General features: G+C 47.2%; 1 protein-coding gene across 3 annotated transcripts in view; it reads right to left on the reverse strand.

Annotated features, from left to right (window-relative positions):
* DAGLB (diacylglycerol lipase beta) overlaps positions 1-16,889 on the reverse strand; it is a 39,514-nt gene extending 22,625 nt beyond the window's left edge. Inside the window, exons 1-4 of one of the 3 annotated variants that reach the window (XM_064376455.1) lie at positions 16,729-16,889; positions 14,545-14,696; positions 3,097-3,268; positions 1,510-1,768 (exon numbers count right to left, since the gene is read on the reverse strand). In XM_064376455.1, coding sequence (XP_064232525.1) covers positions 1,510-1,768; positions 3,097-3,268; positions 14,545-14,696; positions 16,729-16,823 — 678 coding nt within the window. In that variant the 5' untranslated portion in view covers positions 16,824-16,889. Of the gene's footprint in view, positions 1-1,509; positions 1,769-3,096; positions 3,269-9,245; positions 9,639-14,544; positions 14,697-16,728 lie in introns of those variants that run through there. The other 2 variants (XM_012455477.2, XM_064376456.1) reach the window with 2 other exon arrangements.
* Positions 16,890-22,456: the final 5,567 nt, after the last annotated feature.

The raw sequence follows: 22,456 nt of genomic DNA on the forward strand, positions 1-22,456 counted from the left end.
AGTGGCTTACAGCTGTAATCCCAGCACTTTGGGAGGCCAAGGCAGGCAGATCACCTGAGGTCAGGAGTTTGAGACCAGCCTGGCCAACGTGGTGAAACCCCATCTCTATTATAAATACAAGAATTACCAGGCAGGGCAGTGGGCGCCTGTAGTCCTAGTTGCTTGGGAGCCTGAGGCAGAAGAATCGCTTGTACCAGCCTGGGCGACAGAGTGGGACTCCATCTCAAAAAAAAAAAAAAAAAAGCCTCTCCAGGCGATGGAATGCTTAAAGAAAATTTATATTAATAATAATTAAAAAAAAAAAGCTGGGCACGGTGGCTCACACCTGTAATCTCAGCACTTTGGGAGGCTGAGGTGGGCAGATCTCAAGGTTGAGAGATGGAGACCATTTTGGCCAACTTGGTGAAACCCCATCTCTACTAAAAATACAAAAAATTAGCTGGGCGTGGTAGCATGCGCCTGTAGTCCTAGCTACCAGGAGGCTGAGGCAGGATACTCACTTGAACCCAGGAGGCAGAGGTTGCAGTGAGCCGAGATCATGCCACTGCACTTCAGCCTGGTGACAGAGCAAGACTCCATCTCAAAACAAAACAAAACAAAACAAAAAAACAAAAAAAAAGGAAGGACAATGTACTGGCCACTCGGCCCAGAGCCATCAGTTCTGCCTATGATATAGATTACAACATCCTCTAGAAATAGCCAGCTTATGTTCTTCCCTTTTCCAAATATCTTAAGACTAGGTTGAAGCACTCCTTGAAGTTATTTAGGGGACACGCTTCTCTCTTCCCTCTACAAAGGCTGTTGCTATGGCTTGGTGTCAGGCTCCGGGACCAGCCCTGGATGGTACAAAGTCGGATAGTGCAGAGGTGGGTGGAGAGACTGGCAGGTGTGCAGGATGTCCAGAAATCTCTTCCTCCCTTACCTTGTCTCACTACAGAACGTAACAGCATTTATCAGAGAATGTCATATAGAAAGATCACACACTGCATGTGAAAGAAAAACAAGCGTTTTCTAATCACTGAAGAAATTGCTCTAGAATGATGATCCCTTCTGAGCTGCAATCATCTATTCAAACTGTCTTCCAAAAGTAGGATCATTGATCATTTCCATCATGATACAAAGTGGTAAGAAGTCACTATCTGATTCCACCCTCAATTCATGCCACTGCCTGTGCTTGGTATCTACTCAGTACTCACTGCAGGTTCTTCTCAAAGTATACAGCTTCCATTATTTAGTTCCTTACAGACTAATGCAGCATCCTGACAGGGTAGTGAGTGGGTGTCAATACAAAGACACCCACACTGGGAGACAGGGTCTGAGAAGGCACGGCCCTTGAAGTTAACTGCTCCCTGGAGGGCTCGTCACAGACAGAGTATCTCCTGCCACCCCCCCACACACCCAAAGATGCCAGGTTCTCAAACGCTGTTTTATGGCAACAGAGGGACCGGCTCCATCAGAAGCATTCACTGAAACAGAAGAAAGAGACCAAACCAGACCCCCTTGGCTTACTGAAAAGTAGGTTGAGAAAAGCTCTGCCGTACTCGAAAAAGCAACCCGAGTATGGTCGTCTTTCCCAATGCAACAGCACAAGAGCTTGATTCTGGTTTCCCACACGCTTGTAGCTGCTGTCTTGAGGCCATTAAGTAACTGGCTTGAATCATGACTATCCAGGTGGCTGGGGCCAGCAGAGGAATATGGAGCCATTTTCCCCCCTAGAGGGTCAAAGACAATGACAATGGAAACCACCGTGGCGGCGATGATGATCCAACTGCAAAACAGAGAGAGGAAAAGGCTCGGTGACTGCGGGCCCCAGGCACAGGCATCAGGGGTCCCTCCTCTGGGCTCAGTTTCTGAGTCTCTACCACGGAGGGTCCTGTTACCAAGCAAGACGCAGCTCTCCCAGAACCTGCCTGAGGTGAGCAACTTTCTTCTAGAAAGTTCAATATGAGGCTGGGGGTGGTGGCTCGTGCCTGTAATCTCAGAACTTTGGGAGGCCGAGGCGGGCAATCACAAGGTCAGGAGATTGAGACCATCCTGGCTAACTTTTTACTGAGTTAGCCAGTAAAGATGGGGTGAAACCCCATCTCTACTAAAAATACAAAAATTAACTGGGCATGGTGGCATGTGCCTGTAATCCCAGCTACTCGGGAGGGTGAGGAAAGGAGAATCACTTGAACCTGTGAGTCAGAGGCTGTAGTTAGCCAAGATGGTGCCACTACACTCCAGCCTGGGCGACAGAGCAAAATCCGCCTCAAAAAAAAAAAAAAAAGAAAGAAAGAAAGTTCCTTATGAATCAATGGTTAACTCAGGCCCTAGAAAGATTACAACCCTAAAAGGAAAAGCTGCAAAAGGAATAGGGAGGTGTCCGCTGGGCAGAGTTGCAGCCTGGGCCCGGAAGTAGTGGGCACTTGTTCCCCTTCAGAGCCTCAGGGCTCTTCTCATGAAAGCAAAAGAATTTCCTTATCACAGGGTACTCTGATAGACCTTTCATCTATGTTTAAATATTTCCACGCTGCAAGCCACTGTATTCAGGAGCACCTGCCCCCGGGGAGATGCCTCTTCCGAAGGGGCTCTGCTGACCCCTGGCGGTGTAACTTAGGAAACGCGGCAACAGCCCAGGCCTAATTCCTTATTTATAACAGAGGGTGTTGAGGGGGCAGAACTGGATCATCTCCAAGATTTTTAGCCTAGAAAACACGAAAACCTTATGGTTCTATTCCCTGTCCCACTTCTGGACACCATATCTCTTCTTATATCTTTAGTTTTAGTTTTTGATCTTGTTTTGGTCTTCGGTTTTCTTCTGAATACTTGTAAGAGAAGGGTTAGGAATAAAAGACTTTAAGAAAAAAAGAAAGGAACGTAGAAAGGAGAGAAGCAGTAAGGAAAGAAATCTACATCAAAGGCATAATGTAAGATGAGTTATATTTCATGGATAAACAAGTGTCTCTAAATTTTCATGAGTTACTCAGAAAGTAACTCCAATTTCTAACTATTTCAGGAAGCTCGAGGAATGCCAGGCTCTCTGTCATGTTACAAGGGTTTGTTCCCCTACGTCTCAAATGCACTGAAACTAAAAGAGAAGAAGGGAGACCTCACCTGACCACGACGGTTGCGATGATGCCGTTCACAACTGTCCTGTCGCACTGAACACCATCTGCCACCCAGGCGGCCCCCAGACAGGCCCAGACCATCTCTGGAAAAAAGAGTGCCAGCCGGATGTAAAGCAGCTTAGACATAGACTTCCGAGGTCCAGGGTTACAAATCGTTCCTGAAATACAAAAAAACATTCAGACTGCTTGGTTGCTTCCTCAGAGATGAAGAGCTTCCCTTCTGCAAAAATACAGTTTTTGCAGAGCATACATCTGTACTGTTCACACACCTGCCTCCTGACTTTTCCAACTTGTGATTGGTAATCAGTACCTAAGTTAGACAGCAAGTGACCAAGTAAGGATGAGAAACATGACAGAAAGTCTCACACTCCTTTTGAAGATTTACCAGGGATTAAAAACATTCCTGGGTTAGGCCGGGCGCGGTGGCTCATGCCTGTAATCCCAGCACTTTGGGAGGCCGAGGCGGGTGGATCATGAGGTCAAGAGATCGAGACCATCCTGGTCAACGTGATGAAACCCCGTCTTTACTAAAAATACAAAAATGAGCTGGGCATGGTGGCGCACGCCTGTAGACCCAGCTACTCGGGAGGCTGAGGCAGGAGAATTGCTTGAACCCAGGAGGCAGAGGTTGTGGTGAGCCAAGGCCACGCCATTGCCTGGGTAACAAGAGCGAAACTCTGTCTCAAAAAAAAAAAAAAAAAAAACAACACTCCTGGGTTCTAACTTGGGTGACAATATAATCGTTGCCAAACTGCTATACTTCTGAGAGCAAAAAAGGAAACTATTAATAATTAAGCTGGGGCTGGGTGCGGTGGCTCAAACTTATAGTCCCAGCACTCTGGGAGGAGGCCAAGGCAGGTGGATCACCTGAGGTCAGGAGTTTGAGACCAGCCTGGCCAACAGGATGAAACCTCATCTCTACTAAAAATACAAAAATTAGCGAGGCATGGTAGTGGGCACCTGTAATCCCAGCTACTTGCAAGGGAGGCTGAAGCAGGAAAATCACTTGAATCTGGGACACAGAGGTTGCAGTGAGCCAAGATTGTGCCACTGCACTCTAGCCTGGGCGACAGAGTAAGGCTCCTTCTCAAAATAATAATTATGGGCCGGGCGCAGTAGCTCACGCCTATAATCCCAGCACTTTGGGAGGCCGAGGCGGGTGGATCATGAGGTCAAGAGATTGAGACCATCCTGGTCAACAAGGTGAAACGCCGTCTCTACTAAAAAATACAAAAATTAGCTGGGCATGGTGGCGCACGCCTGTAGTCCCAGCTACTCAGGAGGCTGAGGCAGGAGAATTGCTTGAACCCAGGAAGTCGAGGTTGGGGTGAGCCGAGATCGCGCCATTGCACTCCAGCCTGGATAACAAGAGCGAAACTCCATCTTAAAAAAAAACATAGTAATAATCATTATTATTATTATTATATTAATTATTAGTAGTAGTATGCTGGGACAACAGCCACAAAACAGAACTGTCCCAGGCAAATAGGGATATACGGTCACCCAAGTTCTAACAGCCAGAAAATAAGCTGCACATCCCTTTGAGACCTATATTGTTCTAGACACCAACCTAAAACACTTTATGCCCATTCTTCATTAATCCCCACAATGACTGGGTTAGTCATTATCTCATTTTACGCATGAGGAAACTGAAGCTCGGAGAACTTAATAGCTATCTTCTTTTGGAGACAAGGTCTCACTCTATTGCCCAGGCTGGAGTGTGGTGGCATAATCACAGCTCACTGCAGCCTCAACTTCTCAGGCTCAAGTGATCCTCCCACTTCACCCTCCCGGGTAGCTGGAACTACCCGGTGCACACCACCACCATGAAATAGACCTAATAGTTCCATACACAGTTGTTTTGTTGTTGTTGTTAATTTTTGTGTTTTTTTGAGATGGAGCCTTGCTCTGTCATCCAGGCTGGAGTGCAGTGGCGTGATCTCAGCTCACCACAACCTCCACCTCATGGGTTCAAGCGATTCTCCTGCCTCAGCCTCCCGAGTAGCTGGGATCAGAGGCATTATACCCGGCTAATTTTTGTATTTTTAGTAGACCCGGGGTTTCATCATGTTGGCCAGGCTGGTCTTGAACTCCTGATCTCAAGTGATCTGCCTGCCTTGGCCTCCCAAAGTGCTGGGGTTACAGGTGTGAGCTACCATGACCTGACAGTTGTTTTTGAATAAACATAGAAATGGACTCTTCTGGTAAGCTTGAAACTTCTAATTTTTTTTTAAACCTGAGTTCCTTTCTCAGGAAAGGACTTTCAGGAAGTATCAAAAACTGAAACTCACCAGATCACCAAAAAATGCCTCTTTGCCCTGCCCTGGTTCCTAATCTGTTTTCTGTTTATAGCAGGGAGATGGATTTGAGACCAAGCGCCCTTCTCAGTGGCTGTGGCCACAGACTGAAGTCTTCTTCTCTGGAAATACTCAGTGACTGGCTTTCTGTGGGGGGAGCCACAGGCTCCAGACTGAACCCCTGGTGTTTTCCTAACAACACCCAGGTAACTGTTCATTTTTTTGTAGAGACAGGGTCTTTCTGTGTTGCCCAGGCTGGTCTCAAATTCCTGGCCTCAAGCAATCCTCCACTTCGGCCTTCCAAAGTGCTGAGATTACAAGTGTGAGCCACCACGCCCAGACTACTTTCTAAGATATAATCCAGGTCTGTGTGACATGTGCTATTTGTCCCCATGGTCTTCATTTTTGGGAAGTAAAAAATTCTGTTGTGTGAGGCCACTTGAAAATGTCTAACACTTAGACCTGACATTTTTACTATATTTGTAAAACAAATATTTAAGTACCTATAGAGTTCTGTGTAGTTTTGCTTTTATTCTGAGACAGAGTCCCACTGGAGTGCAGTGGCACAATTTCTGCTCACTGCAACCTCCCCACCCCTGAGTAGACGGCATTACAGGCATGTAGTACCACACCTAGCTAATATTTTGTATTTTATTTTTTTTGGAGACAGAGTCTTGCTCTGTTGCCAAGCGACAGGCTGGAGTGCAGCAGCGCCATCTCAGCTCACTGCAACCTCTGCCTCCTGGGTTCAAGCAATTCTCCTGCCTCAGCCTCACGAGTAGCTGGGACTACAGGCGCATGCCACCACACCCAGCTAATTTTTGTATTTTTAGTAGAGACAGGGTTTCACCATGTTGGCCAGGATGGTCTTGATCTCTTGACCTTGTGATCCGCCCACCTCGGCCTTCCAAAATGCTAGGATTACAGGCATGAGCCACCCCGTCTGGCCTGTGTGTTTTAATTCTTAATGTAAAACCTAGACTCTCTCCCTTTGGGAAGTTATAATAAACACTGATCTAAGTAACATAAAAATGCCAGCTGGGCCAGGCGTGGTGGCTCATGCCTGTAATCACAGCACTTTGGGAGGTTGAAATGGGGGGAACAAGGCCAGGAGTTTGGAACTGCAGCGGATTCCACCACTGTACTCCAGCCTGGGTGACAGAGCAAAAATCTGTCTCAAAAAAACCAAAGGGAAAAACAACAAAACAAAAAACCAAAACCCACATAATTAAAACAAAAACAATGATTGAAAAAATCTAAGATTTAATGAAAGACTTGGTAAGGAAATAGCTTTTTTTTTTTTTCCTTTTTTTTTTGAGGTGGCATCTCACTCTGTCGCCAGTATGGAGGGCAGTGGTACAATCTTGGCTCACTGCAACCTCCACCTCCCAGGTTCGAGTGATTCTCCTGACTCAGCCTCCTGAGTAGCTGGGTCTACAGGTGTGTACCACCATGTCTGGCTAATTTTTGTATTTTTAGTAGAGATGAAGTTTCACCATGTTGGCCAGGCTGGTCTCAAACTCCTGACTGGAGGTGATCTGCCTGCCTCAACCTCCCAAAGGTTGAGGGATTGCAGTTGTGAGTCACTGCACCTGGCCAGAAAACAGCTTTTAAATTCCAAAAAATACCTTCTGTTAGAATGATTTAAATAGTTATATTTTAAAATATTAGGCACTAACAGTCTCATTTTTGGCATAAAGACAAAATTTCATAAGCTAAATAATTGTAACAGTAACGTCTCTGAGGGGGAAAGGGTGCAGGTACGGTAAAAACAAAAAAACAAAACAGAACAAAAAACACAATCCTATATTTGGAGCTTGTTACAACAATAGCCAAACACCCTAGAGAAACAGGAAACAGTATTTGCATACACACTGCTTCCTGGAGGGCTGGGATTCTAAAAACAGACACATAATGTCAGCAGCACCTGGACCTGGAACTCCAATTGTGATGACAACTGCTGATGAAATCCACAGACAAGGAATCAAGAGATGGAGTTGCTCTGAATAAGGATCCAGAAAACAAGATACTGATCCCAGCACATTAGGAGGCTGAAGCGGAAGGATTGCTTGAACCCAGGAGTACAAGACCAGCCTGGGCAACACAGAGAGACCTCATCTCTGATTATTTTTTTAAAAAGATGATGATGATGATGATACTGAGAAAATCTCCTTTACATAGTTTTGCCTGCCCAGAAAAAATTTCTGGGCACACCAGGCTGGGTGTGGTGGCTCACACCTGTAATCCCAGCACTTTGGGAGGCCGAAGTAGGTGGACTGCCTGAGCTCAGGAGTTTGAGAAGAGCCCAGCCAATATGGTGAAACCTCATTTCTACTAAAATACAAAAAATTAGCCAGGCATGGTGGTGTGCACATGTAGTCCCAGCTGCTCAGGAGGCTGAGGCAGGAGAATTGCTTGAACCCGGGAAGCGGAGGTTGCAGTAAGCCAAGATTGTGCCACTGCACTCCAGTCTGACGACAGAGCAAGACTCTGTCTCAAAAAGAAAAAAGAAGGCCGGGCATGGTGGCTCACGCCTGTAATCCAAGCACTTTGGAGGCCAAGGCGGGCAGATCACCTGAGGTTGGGAGTTCAAGACCAGCCTGACCAACATGGTGAAACCCTGTCTTTATTTAAAAAAAAAAAAAAGACAAAAGACAAAAATTATATTTTATTTCTCCTTAAGATAAAGAGATTCTGGTATGGACCTGGCTGGTGCAGCAGGCCTCGTAAGGTCACTGGCCCCATAACCAAGGAACACACCTGCATTCCTGAATGTAATGCCCTTACCACCGTCTTGGTTAAGTAACCCTGTCATCCATCATCAGGCACAGCCACTTATGTAAGAGCAACAAAAGGAAGGGCTAGGTTCCAGAATTGTTACATTCACCTCCTACAGCCACTGCAGCAATCTTCTCTGGCCCCAGCTTAGTCATGAGCTCTTGGGATACAAATGCAGAGAAGACACAAGCAGACATCCCACAATCAAAGCCAAACACGGCACATGGCACAACTTGTATGTCAAAGTGCTCTTCTATCAAAACATGGTAGTCGTAAGGGTGGACCATCCCTAATCAAATCTCCCACAAGGTGCAACTGTAGGATTTAATCTGGGAGGTTTTCAAATAAAAAATAGAAACTAGGCCGGGCACAGTGGTTCATGCCTGTAATCCCAGCACTTTGGGACGCTGAGGCAGGTGGATCACCTGAGGTCAGGAGTTTGAGACCAGCCTGGCCAACATGGCAAAATTCTATCTCTATTAAAAAAACAAAAATTAGCTGGGCGTGGTGGCGGGTGCCTATAATCCCAGCTACTCAGGAGGCTGAGTCAGGAGAATCACTTGAACCCAGGAGGCAGAGGTTGCAGTGAGCCGAGATCAGGCCACCACACTCCAGCCTGGGTGATGGAAAAAGACTGTGTCTCAAAAGAAAGAAAAGAAAAGAGGAAAGAAAGGGAAAGAAAAGAAATGAAACAACCACAGTATCAAAGTTTTCCCCAACTGAGCTACAGAAAACAGGATCAGTCTTCTAGATGGGGAGGACTGAATTCCACCTGCTCCAAACATTCTCTCCACAATATGTGATGTTCCTTTTAGAGAGGAGTATCAGCCAAAAGCTAAATAAGCATTCTTTCAGCTCAGATGACACACTATTGGGACTTGATTTATGAAACAAAAGGGACAACCAGAGTTAGCGATGTCGGCCGGGCGCAGTGGCTCACGCCTGTTATCCCTGCACTTTGGGAGGCCATGGCGGGAAGGTGGAGACCCGCCTGGTTAACATGGTGAAACCCTGTCTCTACAAAAAAATATAAAAATTAGCCAGGCATGGTGGCAGGTACCTGTAATCCCAGCTACTTGAGAGGGTGAGGCAGGAGAATCACTTGAACCTGGGAGGCAGAGGTTGCAGAGAGCTGAGATCCCACCACTGCATTCTGGTATAGGCAACAGAGCGAGATTCCATCTCAAAGACTAAATAAAAAGAAAAATCATTTATATTTCCTTTACTGTTCATTTTCTTTGCCCATTTTTCTACTGACCAATGGTTTTTTCTTTCTCTCTTTTTTTTTGGTAGGGGAACAAAGTTTCATTCTTGTTACCCAGGCTGGAGTGTCGTGGTGCAATCTCAGCTTACTGCAACCTCTGCTTCCAGTGTTCAAGGGATTCTCCTGCCTCAGTCTCCTGAGTAGCTGCGATTACAGGCACTTGCCACCATGTCTGATAGAGACGGAATCTCGCTCTGTTGCCAGGCTGACATGACACGTAGTGGCGTGATCTCGGCTCACTGTAACCTCTGCCTCCTGGTTCAAGTGATTCTCCTGCCTCAGCCTCCCAAACAGCTGGGACTACAGGCGCACACAACCACGCCCAGCTAATTTTTTGTATTTTTTTTTTTTTTTTGAGACGGAGTTTCGCTCTTGTTACCCAGGCTGGAGTGCAATGGCGCGATCTCGGCTCACCGCAACCTCCGCCTCCTGGGTTCAGGAATTCTCCTGCCTCAGCCTCCCGAGTAGCTGGGATTACAGGCACGCGCCACCATGCCCAGCTAATTTTTTGTATTTTAGTAGAGACGGGGTTTCACCATGTTGACCAGGATGGTCTCGATCTCTTGACCTCGTGATCCACCCGCCTCAGCCTCCCAAAGTGCTGGGATTACAGGCTTGAGCCACCGTGCCCGGCATTTTTTGTATTTTTAGTAGAGACAGGGTTTCACCATGTTGGCCAGTATGGTCTTGCTCTCTGGACCTCATGATCTGCCCAGCTCGGCCTCCCAAAGAGCTGGGATTATAGGCATGAGCCACTGCGCCCTGCCCTGATTTTTTGTATTTTTAGTAGAGACAAGGTTTCGCCATGTTGGCCAGGCTGGTCTTGAACTGCTGACCTCAGGTGATCCACTCGCCTCAGCCTCCCAAAGCGCTGAGATTACAGGCGTGAGTCACCTCGCCAAGCTGGTTTCTTTCTTTTTTATTACAGAAGCCCTTATTGCTAAGGAGACTGCCTGCCTCTTTGTCTTATGTATTACAAAGAGATTTTTCTCATTTGTCTTTTTTTTAACCTTTCCTATTGGTATTCTTCACCAAAATACATATACAGTTAGTAGGTATATTCTGTTCAATACATACATTTTTTTTTTTCTTTTTTGAGACAGTCTTGATCTGTTGCCCAGGCTGGAGTGCAGTGGCGCGGTCTCAGCTCTGGGCCCGCAAACCTCCGCTTCATGGGTTCAAGTGATTCTCCTGCCTCAGTCTCCTGAGTAGCTGTGATTACAGGCACCCACCACCACGCCCAGCTAATTTTTTGTATTTTTAGTAGAAATGGGTTTCACTGTGTTGGCCAGGCTGATCTCAAACTCCTGACCTTGTGATCCGTCTGCCTCAGCCTCCGTAAGTGCTGGGATAATAGGCATGAGCTACCAGGCCTGGCCTTCAATAAATAGTTTTAATAAGGCATATGATGTTACATGTAACAAACTAACAATTAAATGAACGTGTTTTTGTAAAATACTGTTTTCAGTTTGATGCCACTGCCACTGCACCCCAGCCTGGGCAACCAGCCCTGATGCAGCCCTTAGTAAGCCACACTGTACACATGGTTTCTTTCTTTCCTTAAGCATCCGGCACCAATGACAGCCCACACTTGGGGGCCCACACAGACCACAGAAGTGGAACCTCCATATATCCAGCCTCCATGAATCAATGTTTTTAAAGGCATATTAAAATACACAGAGCTAGCCAGACACGGTGGCTCATGCCTGTAATCCCAGCACTTTGGAGGCTGAGTCAGTTGGATCACCTGAGGTAAGGAGCTCAAGACCAGCCTGGTCAACATGGTGAAACCCCCTCTCTACTAAAAATACAAAAAAATTAGCTGGGTGTGGTGGTGCGTGCCTGTAATCTCAGCTACTCAGGAGGATGAGGCAGGAGAATTGCTTGAACCTGGGAGGCAGAGGTTACAGTGAGCCAAGATAATTGCACTCCAGCCTGGGCAACAAGAACAAAACTCTGTCTCAGGAAAAAAATACAATACAATACAATACACAGAGCTCTGTTTTCTATGTTACTGTGGTAAGCAGGCACATGCCATTCTTGTTGGTCATCCCAAACCCTAAGGTATTTTTCTCATGAAAGATGTTGCTGCTAACATTTCTACCCTCTACATTTTTCCCATGAGCAAACATCTATTTCTTCTCTTTTTTCTTGAGACAGAATCTCGCTCTGTCGCCCAGGCTGGAGTGCAGTGGTGTGATCTCAGCTCACTGCAGCCTCTGCTTCCTGGATTCAAGCGATTCTCATGCCTCAGCCTCCTGAATAGCTGAGACTACACGAACACACCATTGCGCCCAGCTAATTTTATTTTTAGTAGAGACGGGATTTCTCCATGTTGGACATGCTGGTCTCAAACTTCTGACCTCAGGTGATCTGCCTGCCTCAGCCTCCCAAAGTGCTGGGATTACAGGTGTGAGCCACCACACCCAGCCAAGCTAACATCTTTTACGTTTCAGTCCTTCATTCCAAACCGTCAAGATCTTGTCATTCATTGTATCCCCACCACCTCCCAGTGCACTGCCACCACCAGCATGCATCTGATATGCATAACTCATCCATCCCAATTCAAGCAGTGACAAAACACTAAAACATGGCGATGGTGGCATACCACACAGCCCTGCCTCTGACTGATGAATCGTTTCTATGGATGCATTTCTATTAGTCACCACAGTGCTCAACTCATCCTGTGAAGCAGAGGAATCAAACAGGGAAGGTTTCCAACACTTCTGAAGACATTCTCAGATAAATGGTTAAATTGTAACACATATTAAAAAATATAAAGAAAAGGTGGTCAGGCCCGGTGGCTCATGCCTATAATCCTAGCATTTTGGGAGGCCGAGACAAGAGGATCACTTGAGCCCAGGAGTTTGAGACCAGTCTATGCTATACAGTAAGATCCTGTCTCTACAAAAAATAAAAATAAAAAAACTAGCCAGGTATGGTGGCACGTACCTGTAGTTCCAGCCACTTGGGGGGTTGAGAAGGGAGGATCACTTGAGCCCAGGAATTTGAGGCTACAGTGAGCTATGATTGTGCCACTGCACTCTAACCTGGGCAACAGAGCAAGACACTGTCTCTAACAACAACAAAATAGGTGTTACTCTTACAATAACTCTTAAAAATAAAAGGGGCCAGGCTCAGTGGCTCACACTTGTAATCCCAGCACTTTGGGAAGCTGAGACAGGCAGATCACTTGAGGTCAGGAGTTCAAGACCAGCCTGGCCAAGATGGTAAAACCCCATCCCTATTAAAAATACAAAATTAGCCAGGTGTGCTGGTAGGCGCCTGTAATCCCAGCTACATGGGAGGCTGAGGCAGATGAATCACTTGAACCCAGGAGGCGGAGGCTGCAGTGAGCAGAGAACGAGCCACTCTACTCCAGCCGGGGCAACAGAGGAGACTCTATCTCAAAAAATAAAAATAAAAAATAAAAAGGTAAATAGCCTAGTCTAAAACTGGACAAAAGATCTGAACAGACATTTCCACAAAAACGATATACAAATGACCGATAAGCAAATGAAAGGATGCTCGACATCAGTCATCAAAGAAATGTTCATCAAAGCCGTGAGAGAAAAAGCAAATCGCCTGTAATCCCAGCTAGTTGGGAGGCCAAGGCAAGAGAATTGCTTGAGCCCGGGAGGCGGTGGTTGTAGTGAGCTGAGATCAGCCCACTGCACTTCAACCTAGTGACAGAGCAGGACCCCATCTCAAAATTAAATAAATAAATAAACAAATAAATGAGGTACAGATATATGCTAAAACATGGATGAACTTGAAGACATTATGGTAAGTTTAAGAAACCAGACCAGGCTGGGCACGGTGGCTCATGCCTATAATCCCAGCACTTTGGGAGGCCGAGGCGGGTGGATCACGAGGTCAAGAGATCGAGACCATCTTGGTCAACATGGTGAAACCCCGTCTCTACTAAAAATACAAAAATGAGCTGGGCATGGTGGCGCATGCCTGCAGTCCCAGCTACTCAGGAGGCTAAGGCAGGAGAATTGCTTGAACCCAGGAGGCGGAGGTTGCGGTGAGCCGAGATCGCGTCATTGCACTCCAGCCTGGGTAACAAGAGCAAAACTCCATCTCAAAAAAAAAAAAAAGAAACCAGACCAATCCAGGTGAAGTGTCAAAAAAAAAAAAAAAGAAAAGAAAAGAAAAGAAATCAACCAAAAGGCCACACAGTGAATATATGATGTCCACAACAGGCAAATATACACAGACAGAAAGCAAATTAGTGAATGCTTAGGGCTAGGGGAGTTTGGGGAAAATGAGGAGTGACTGCTAAGGAGTATAAGATTTCTTTTTTTCCTTTTTTTTTTTGAGACAGAGTCTCACTCTATTGTCCAGGTTGGAGTACACTGGAGCGATCTCAGCTCCCTAGTAGCTGGGATTACAAGCATGCACCAACATAATCTTTTCTATTTTTAGCAGACGCATAGAGACAGGGTTTCACTGTGTTGTCCAGGCCCCTCTCGAACTCCTGGCCTCAAGTGATCCACCCACCTCAGCCTCCCAAAGTGCTGGGATTACAGGTGTGAGCCACTGTGTCTGGCCTGGTATGGGGTTGTTTTTTTTTTTTTTTTTTTTTTGAGAGGGAGTTTCATTCTTGTTGCGCAGGCTGGAGTGTAACGGCGTGATCTCAGCTCACCACAACCTCCACTTCCTGGGTTCAAGCGATTCTCTTGCCTCATCCTCCTGAGTAGCTGGGATTTAGTAGAAATACCGTCTCTACTAAAAATTACAAAGTATCTGCACCACCACGCCCAGCTACTTTTGTATATTTAGTAGAGATGGGATTTCTCCACTTTGGTCAGGCTGGTCTAAAACTCCCAACCTCAGGTGATCCGCCCACCTCGGCTGCCCAAAGTGCTGGGATTACAGGCGTGAGTCACCATACCTGGCCAGGATTTCTTTTAGGAGTGAAGAAAATGTTCGAAACTTGATTGTGGTGATGGTTGCACAACTCTGTGATTATGCTAAAAACCACTGAATTGGAAAGTTTAAATAAGTGAATTGGATTGTATGTTAATTATATCTCAATAAAGCTATTAAAATAAAAAATAGGTATCAAATAGAAAAGGCTACTTTTTACCTCTCATGCTGACACACATGATGGCTGACACAGTACATATGACAAGTGCCAGGAGAATCATGAGGACGATCAAGTAACTGCTGAGCAGGGATCCTCCAGCACAGTCCAGCTTCCCTCTGTGCATGAGATACAATGTCAGAATGCCAATCCACCTGGCAAAAAAAGGGGAAGGGTCAGAAATGAAATTAAAGGAGCTGCTGTGTAAAACATGATACAAAGAAATAAAAGGAGTTAATATTTTCCAAAACAAGGCAATATAATTTGGAATATAATTTTCTTTTTCTTTCTTTCTTTTTTTTGTAGAGACAAGTTCTTGCTATGTTGCTCAGACTGGTCTTGAACTCCTGGCTTCAAGTATCTTCCTGCCTTGGCCTCCCAAAGTGCTGGGATTACAGGTGTGAGTCACTGCACCTGGCCTGGAATATAATTTTCAACAATAAAAGATCTAGGCCACACATGGTGGCTCATGTCTGTAATCCCAGCATTCCCAGCATTTTGGGAGGCTGAGGCAGGTGGATCCTGAGGTCAGGAGTTCAAGATCAGCCTTAGCAACATGGTGAAACCCCATCTCTACTAAAAATACAAAAATTAGGTGGGCATGGTGGCGTGCATCTGTAGTCCCAGCTACTTGGGAGGCTGAGGCAGGAGAACTGTTTGAACCCAGGAGGTGGAGGTTGCAGTGGGCCAAGATCACACCATTGTACTCCAGTCTGGGCAACAAGAGGGAAACTCCATCTCAAAAAAAAAAAAAAGAAAAAGAAAAGATCTAACAAGTCAATTAAAGAGTATGGCTTTCTTTTTTCCATGAGTTTTATATGTTCCATACTTACGTTACTGTTATTACTGTATGCCTGCTGTAGGCATGAGAAGCATTTAAAGCCCCAAGCAAGCAAATATAATGTGAGCTGCTGGAAAACAGTACCATCATGACTCAGAAATACACAACTGGTAAACCATCAAACTAGATATCTGTTAAATTATTAACAAGATAATTTTTACTTCTGTGAATTCATAAGAAATTGACAAACATGGATACTTCAGGCACACTGCCTATAGGGTAGCCCTGGTCTGAGAGGAGCAGTTAAAAAAAAAGAGTTAAGAAAAAAAGAAGGAATTGGCAAATACACTGTAATCTGCTGTGTGTAATACATAAACCCAACAGGGCAGAAACCAAGCCAGGTGACATGGCTCATGCCTACAATCCCAGCACTTTGGGAGGCCAAGGCAGGAGGATCACTTGAGCACAGGAGTTTGAGACCAGCCTGGGCAACACAGTGAGACTCCATCTTTACAGAAAATAGAAAAAGTTTGCTGGGTGTGGTGGCGCCAGTCTGTGGTCCCAAGTGGGAGGATCACTTGAGCCCAGGAGGTAGAGGCTGCAGTGAGTGATCGCACCACTCCCGCCTGGGTAGCAGAGTGACACCCTGTCTCAAAAAAAATAAAAAGAAAAGCGGTCTCACTATGTTGCCTAGGTTGGTCTCAAACTCCTGTCCTCAAGCAATCCTTCCGTCTCAGCCTCTCAGTGTGTTGAGGTAACAAGTCTAAGCCACAGAGCCCGGCCAAAAAGCTACTTTTTCATAACAATGATTCATGCCATGCACAGATCCTCTGGGAACAGACTTCAGGCACCAATGCCACTTCCCACTGATTCCACACTTTGAAAGACAACAGCGTTGTATGTTGAGCCTGTCTGCTTCTCACCAAATGCAGCCACAACTGGCTCGGTATTTTTTCCCATCCTTCATTTTGCAGATTCAAGTGCTCTGCTTTTCCGTACAAAGGGAAGGAAGGGCACAAGTGGCTGCTCCCGACTGGAGAAAGGAGACCTCGAGGCCATGGCTTTTGCCGGCGGTGACAACTTCGCCGCTCCCAGAGTCAGGTCTTGGCGCTGCACACCGAGGGGTGCTCGTGTGGTGCAGGGCGGACTTCCAAGCTTCCCTGTGTGACCCCGGGTCCGGCCCACACACTCTGAGGGATTCGGTTTGTCATCCGTCAAATGGGCACAGCACCACTGCCCACCTCTTCGGGCGGTGGTGAGAAGTCGGTAAGAGGATGCGTAGCCAGCGCTGGGACCACGAAAGAGCTCGGGAAGCCACTTCTGACACCGTCTCAGGGAAAAGCTCGCCCCCCCACCTCCGCTCCCTCCCCGGTGTGCCCCACCGCCCCCATAGCCGCCGTCCTTACCACAGCACTCGCACGACCAGCTCGAAGAACCCTGGGAAGACCAAGTCGTCGCTGGCGATGGCCCAGCGCCGGCCGAAGAGCACCATCCCCGGCATGGCGAAGGTCCGGTCACCCGCACTCCGGACAGACCCCGGGCGTAGCTCACTGAGCTCAATCCAGCACCCGCCGGGCGCCGCCACCAGTCTGCGCCGACGCGCAGGCGCAGCGAGGGCGGGGACCTGCGTGTGCTCCCGCGGACTCTGAGACCGGCGCACGCGCACTGAGCCCCACGCCGCTGCCTCCACCGGAGCCCTCTACGCCTGCGCAAAAACGCTGACACTGAAGTCGCTGGTCGAGTTGTTTGCAGGTTTGCAGATCGGTGAAATCCGTTCTGGTATTTCCTTTTTCATTTTCGTGAAAAGTGCAGTAATATCCGTTCTGGTGATATTTCCTTTTCATTTTTCGAGGTTTTTTTTTTGAGTGGTTTGTTTTTTATTTTTATTTTTTTTGAGACGGAGTCTCGCTCAGTTGCCCAGGCTGGAGTGCAGTGAGTGTGCTCTGCTCTCACTGCAAGCTCCGCCTCCCGGGTTCAGGAGATTCTTTGGCCTCAGGCTCCCGCGTAGCTGTGATTACAGGTGCCAGCACCACCCCCGGCTAATTTTTGTATTTTTAGTAGAGACGATGTTTCACCACGTTGACCAGGCTGGTGATCCGCCCGCCTCGGCCTCCCAAAGTGCTGGGATTACAGACGTGAGCCACCACGGCCAGCCTTTTTTTTTGAGACGGAGTTTGGCTCTTGTTGCCCAGGCTGGAGTGCAATGGCGCGATCTCGGCTCACCGCAACCTCTGCCTCCCAGGTTCAAGCGATTCTCCTGCCTCAGCTTTCCGAGTAGCTGGGATTACAGGCATGCGCCACGACGCCCGGCTACTTCTTCTTCTTCTTATTATTATTATTTTTAGTAGACGGGGTTTCTCCATGTTGGTCGGGCTGGTCTCCAACTCCCGACCTCAGGTGATCCGCCCACCTCAGTCTTCCAAAGTGCTGGGATTTCAGGCGTGAGCCATCCCGTCCGGCCCCAAATTCTTTTAGCTTAATAAAAACCCTTTTTGAGTGTCTCTTCAGCTGCTTGGTCAAGCTTGCCCCCCTCTCTGAATTGTGATTTTGTTCCAGTCAATCTGTGCTTTTGTTACTCCGTTTGTTTGTTTGGTCTTTTGTCGATTCATTTTTGTTGTTGCTTTCTGCATTTTCTGTTTCAATTTTTTTTTTTTTAGACGAAGTTTCGCTCTTGTTACCCAGGCTGGAGTGCAATGGCGCGATCTCGGCTCACCACGACATCCGCCTCCTGGGTTCAGGCAATTCTCCTGCCTCAGCCTCCTGAGTAGCTGGGATTACAGGCACACGCCACCATGCCCAGCTGATTTTTTGTATTTTTAGTAGAGACGGGGTTTCACCATGTTGACCAGGATGGTCTCTATCTCTTAACCTCATGATCCACCCGCCTCGGCCTCCCAAAGTGCTGGGATTACAGGCGTGAGCCACCGCGCCCGGCCCTCAATTTTTTTTTTTTTTTTTTAACGTGGAGTTTAGCTCTTGTTGCCCAGGCTGCAGTACAGTGGGGCAATCTCTGCTCACAGCACCCTCCACCTCCCGGGTTCAAGGGATTCTCCTGCCTCAGCCTCCCGAGTCGCTGGAATTACAGGCGTGTACCACCACATCTGGCTAATTTCTATATTTTTAGTAGAGACGGGGTTTCGCCATGTTGGCCAGCTGGTCTCAAACTCCTGACTTCAGGTGATCCTCCTGCTTCAGCCTCCCAAAGTTCTGGGATTACAGGTGTGAGCCACCACGCCCAGCCTTGTGTTGCAATTCTTGGTTCAATGCACCAAGCACCTGACCAACTCACATCCAAGACTTTCCATCCAGTAACAGAAACGCCTGCAGGAGGAATATCCCTGGAAAAGGAAACACAGAATGTAGAATTTCTGGGGCAAGAATGACCCTGATGTCTTTTCAGAGCAGGAAAAGGCCACAGGCAGTGGGGTGGGTGATGGAGGCAGAGTAGTAACCAGGGAGACAGATAAATGAGCCATTATAAACTTGTGATGTGTGACTACTGGGGAAAGGCCTTTGCCAGGGGCTGGAGTGTAATTTTATGCACTAAGCGCAGCCTTGCAAAGTCCCAACCTGCTCAAGGTTCACAAAGTCAGCCTGGCTGCTGAAGGGGGCACAAAGGTTCTCAAGGTTCACAAAGTCACCCTGGCTGCTGAAGGGGGCACAGCAGAATGAGAATGCCCCGTGGGGTGATGAGCCCAGGCAGGAGATGAAGGTGGCTCAGAGCAGGGTGGGGAGGTGGGGGTACTCAGAAGCGCTCAGCTGCAGGGTTGCTTCAGACCCTGAACTTGAGGGGTTGCTAAAATGGAGCTCCTTACAGCAAAAGGCAGAGATGGAGGCAATGTTACCCATGCTTGCAAGTCTCACAGACCTGGGTACGAGTCCCACATCTGCCACTTGACAGCCTGGGTCTCTGGGCTAATTCCTCTGAACCTGAGGAGTTCCTCCCTATAAAATTGAAATTTCGGTCAGATGTAGTGGCTCATGCCTGTAATCCCAGCACTTTGGGAGATTATGTGCCATCATGCCCAGCTAATTTTTGTATTTTTAGTAGAGACAAGATTTAGCCACATTGCTCAGGCTGGTCTTGAACTCCTGACCTCAAGTGACCCGCCCACCTGAGGCTCCCAAAGTGCTGGGATTACAGGTGTGAGCCACCGTACCCTGCTCCTGCCTCATTACTATTTCTCACGTCATTCAGGCCTCAGCTCAAGGGTCACTGCTTTAAAGAGGCCTTCCCTGACCATCTTATCTAAAACAGCAAAACTGTCAGTCTCTATTCCTTATTCTGCTTTAGTTTTCTTTTTTCTTTTTTTTTTTTTTTTTTTTGAGATGGAGTTTTGCTCTTGTTACCCAGGCTGGAGTGCAATGGCACGATCTCGGCTCACTGCAACCTCCGCCTCCTGGGTTCAGGCAATTCCCCTCCCTCAGCCTCTTGAGTAGCTGGGATTACAGTCACGCGCCACCATGCCCAGCTAATTTTTTGTATTTTTAGTAGAGATGGGGTTTCACCACATTGACCAGGATGATCTCGATCTCTTGACCTCGTGATCCACCTGCCTTGGCCTCCCAAAGTGCTGGGATTACAGGCGTGAGCCACCGCGCCCGGCCTCTGCTTTAGTTTTCTTCATTGCACATAATCAGCCCCTGACAGTCCGTCATGTTAATTATCTCTTATCTCCTCCTTTAAAGTGTAAGTTTCATGAGCAGAGGCACCTTGTCTGTCTTGTTCAATAGAGCACATTATAGGCATTCTTTTTTTTTTTTTGAGACGGAGTTTTGCTCTTGTTACCCAGGCTGGAGTGCAATGGTGCGATCTCGGCTCACGGCAACCTTCGCTTCCTGGGTTCAGGCAATTCTCCTGCCTCAGCCTCCTGAGTAGCTGGGATTACAGGCACGTGCCACCATGCCCAGCTAATTTTTTGTATTTTTAGTAGAGACGGGGTTTCACCATGTTGACCAGGATGGTCTCGATCTCTTGACCTCGTGATCCACCCGCCTCGGCCTCCCAAAGTGCTGGGATTACAGGCGTGAGCCACCGCGCCCGGCAATAGGCATTCTTAAATGCTTAATGAATGAATAACTGATTACATATAAAGAGTAAGTAATCCCAGCATTTTGGGAGGCTGAGGCCAGTGGATCACTTGAGGTCAGGAGTTCTAGAATAGCCTGGCCAACAGGGTGAAACCCCGTCATACTGAAAATACAAAAGTTAGCTGGGTGCTGTGGCACGTGCCTGTAGTCCCAGCTGCTTGGGAGGCTGAGGCAGGAGAATCGCTTGAACCTGGGAGATGGAGGTTGCAGTGAGCTGAGATTGTGCCACTGCACTCCAGCCTGAGCAACAGATCAAGACTCAGTCTCAAAACAATTAGCTGGGGATGGTGTTGTGCACCTGTAATTTTAGCTACTGGGGAGGCTGAGTCAGGAGAATTGCTCGAACCCAGGAGGCAAAGGTTGCAGTGAGCTGAGTTCACACCACTGCACTCCAGCCTGGGCAACAGAGCGATACTCCATCTAAAAAAAAAATTGCAACCAAAAACGCACAAAGCAACAACAACAAAAAAATAAAACCAATCAACAAAAGACAAAACAAACAGAGTGACAAAAGCACAGATTGGCACAAAACTACAACTCAGAGGGGGAGTGAGCTTGACCAAGCAGCTCAAGAGACCCTCAATTAGGGTTTTTATTAAGGTAAAAGAATTTGGTTAACATCCGTGGCTGAAGTGGAAACTTCTGATTGTTATCACTGAAGTGAAGATGTGGCCTCTATGCTGCCTAATCCTGCCCAGAACTGGCTGCACCTGCTGATCTTTTGCTTCTGCCTTAACCCTTGTTAATCACTGGTTACACCCATTTCCTATTCTCCTGCCCCCCCCTTTTTTTTTATTTTCTTTCTTTTTTTTTTTTTTTGAGATGGAGTCTTACTCTGTCGCCCAGGCTGGAGTGCAGTGGTACGATCTCGGCTCTACTGCAACCTCAGCCTCCAGAGTTCAAGCGATTCTCCTGCCTCAGCCTCCTGACTAGCTGGATTTATAGGTGTGCACCACCACGCAGCTAATTTTTGTATTTTTGCCATGTTGGCCATGGCTGGTCTCAAATTCTTGACCTCAAGTGATCTGCCCCACCTTGGCTTTCCAAAGTGCTGGGATTACAGGGGTGAGCCACCATGCCCAGCTAATTTTTATATTTTTAGTAGAGACCAGATTTCACCATGTTGCTCAAGCTGGTCTTGAACTCCTGACCTCAGTGATCTACCCATCTTGGGCTCCCAAAATGCTGGGATTACAGGTGTGAGCCACCACGCCCTTCTCCTGCCTCATTACTATCTCTCACATCATTCAGGCCTCAGCTCAAGCATCATAGCTTCAAAGAGGTGTTCCCTGACCACCTTATCTCAAAACAGCAAAACTGTCAGTCTCTATTCCTTATGCTGTCTTAGTTTTCTTCATTGCACATAATCAGCCCCTGACAGTACATCATATTTATTATCTCTTACCTACTCCTTTATTTTTATTTATTTATTTATGAGAGGGAGTTTCTGGACCTCAAGTGATCTGCCCTGCTGCTGGGATTACAGGGATGAGCCACTGCCACCAGCCTCTCCTGCCTCTTTTTTTTTTTTTGAGACATAGTCTCACTCAGTCACTGAGACTGCAGTGCAGTGGCAAGATCTCGGCTCAGTGAAACCTCTGCCTCCTAGGTTCAAGCAATTCTTCTGTCTCAGCCTCTGTAGCAGCTGGAATTTCGGGCGTGGGCCACCATGCCCAGCTAACTTTTGTATTTTTAGTAGAGACCGGATTTCACCATGTTGCTCAAGCTGGTCTTGAACTCCTGACCTCAGTGATCTACCTGCCTCGGGCTCCCAAAATGCTGGGATTACAGGTGTAAACCACCATGCCCAGCCGGAAATCTGGATTTTTTTTGAAGCATTTTTTAAAGTGTTGAGATCTTCAGTTCTCAGACCTCAAAGTAAACAAATAACCTTTTTCGTTTCAGAGCACACACCAGTTTCCGGATTACAGGTCTTTAAAATATTTTCAGTTTTTTTTAGACGTTGTTTTGCTCTTGTTGCCCAGGCTGGAGTGCAATATTGTGATTTTGGCTCACCGCAACCTCCACCTCCCAGGTTCAAGC

The sequence above is a fragment of the Aotus nancymaae genome, unplaced genomic scaffold, assembly GCF_030222135.1.
Source record: "Aotus nancymaae isolate 86718 unplaced genomic scaffold, 86718_ANA_hifiasm-v0.15.2.pri h1tg000015l_0, whole genome shotgun sequence".
Classification (NCBI taxonomy): domain Eukaryota; kingdom Metazoa; phylum Chordata; class Mammalia; order Primates; family Aotidae; genus Aotus; species Aotus nancymaae.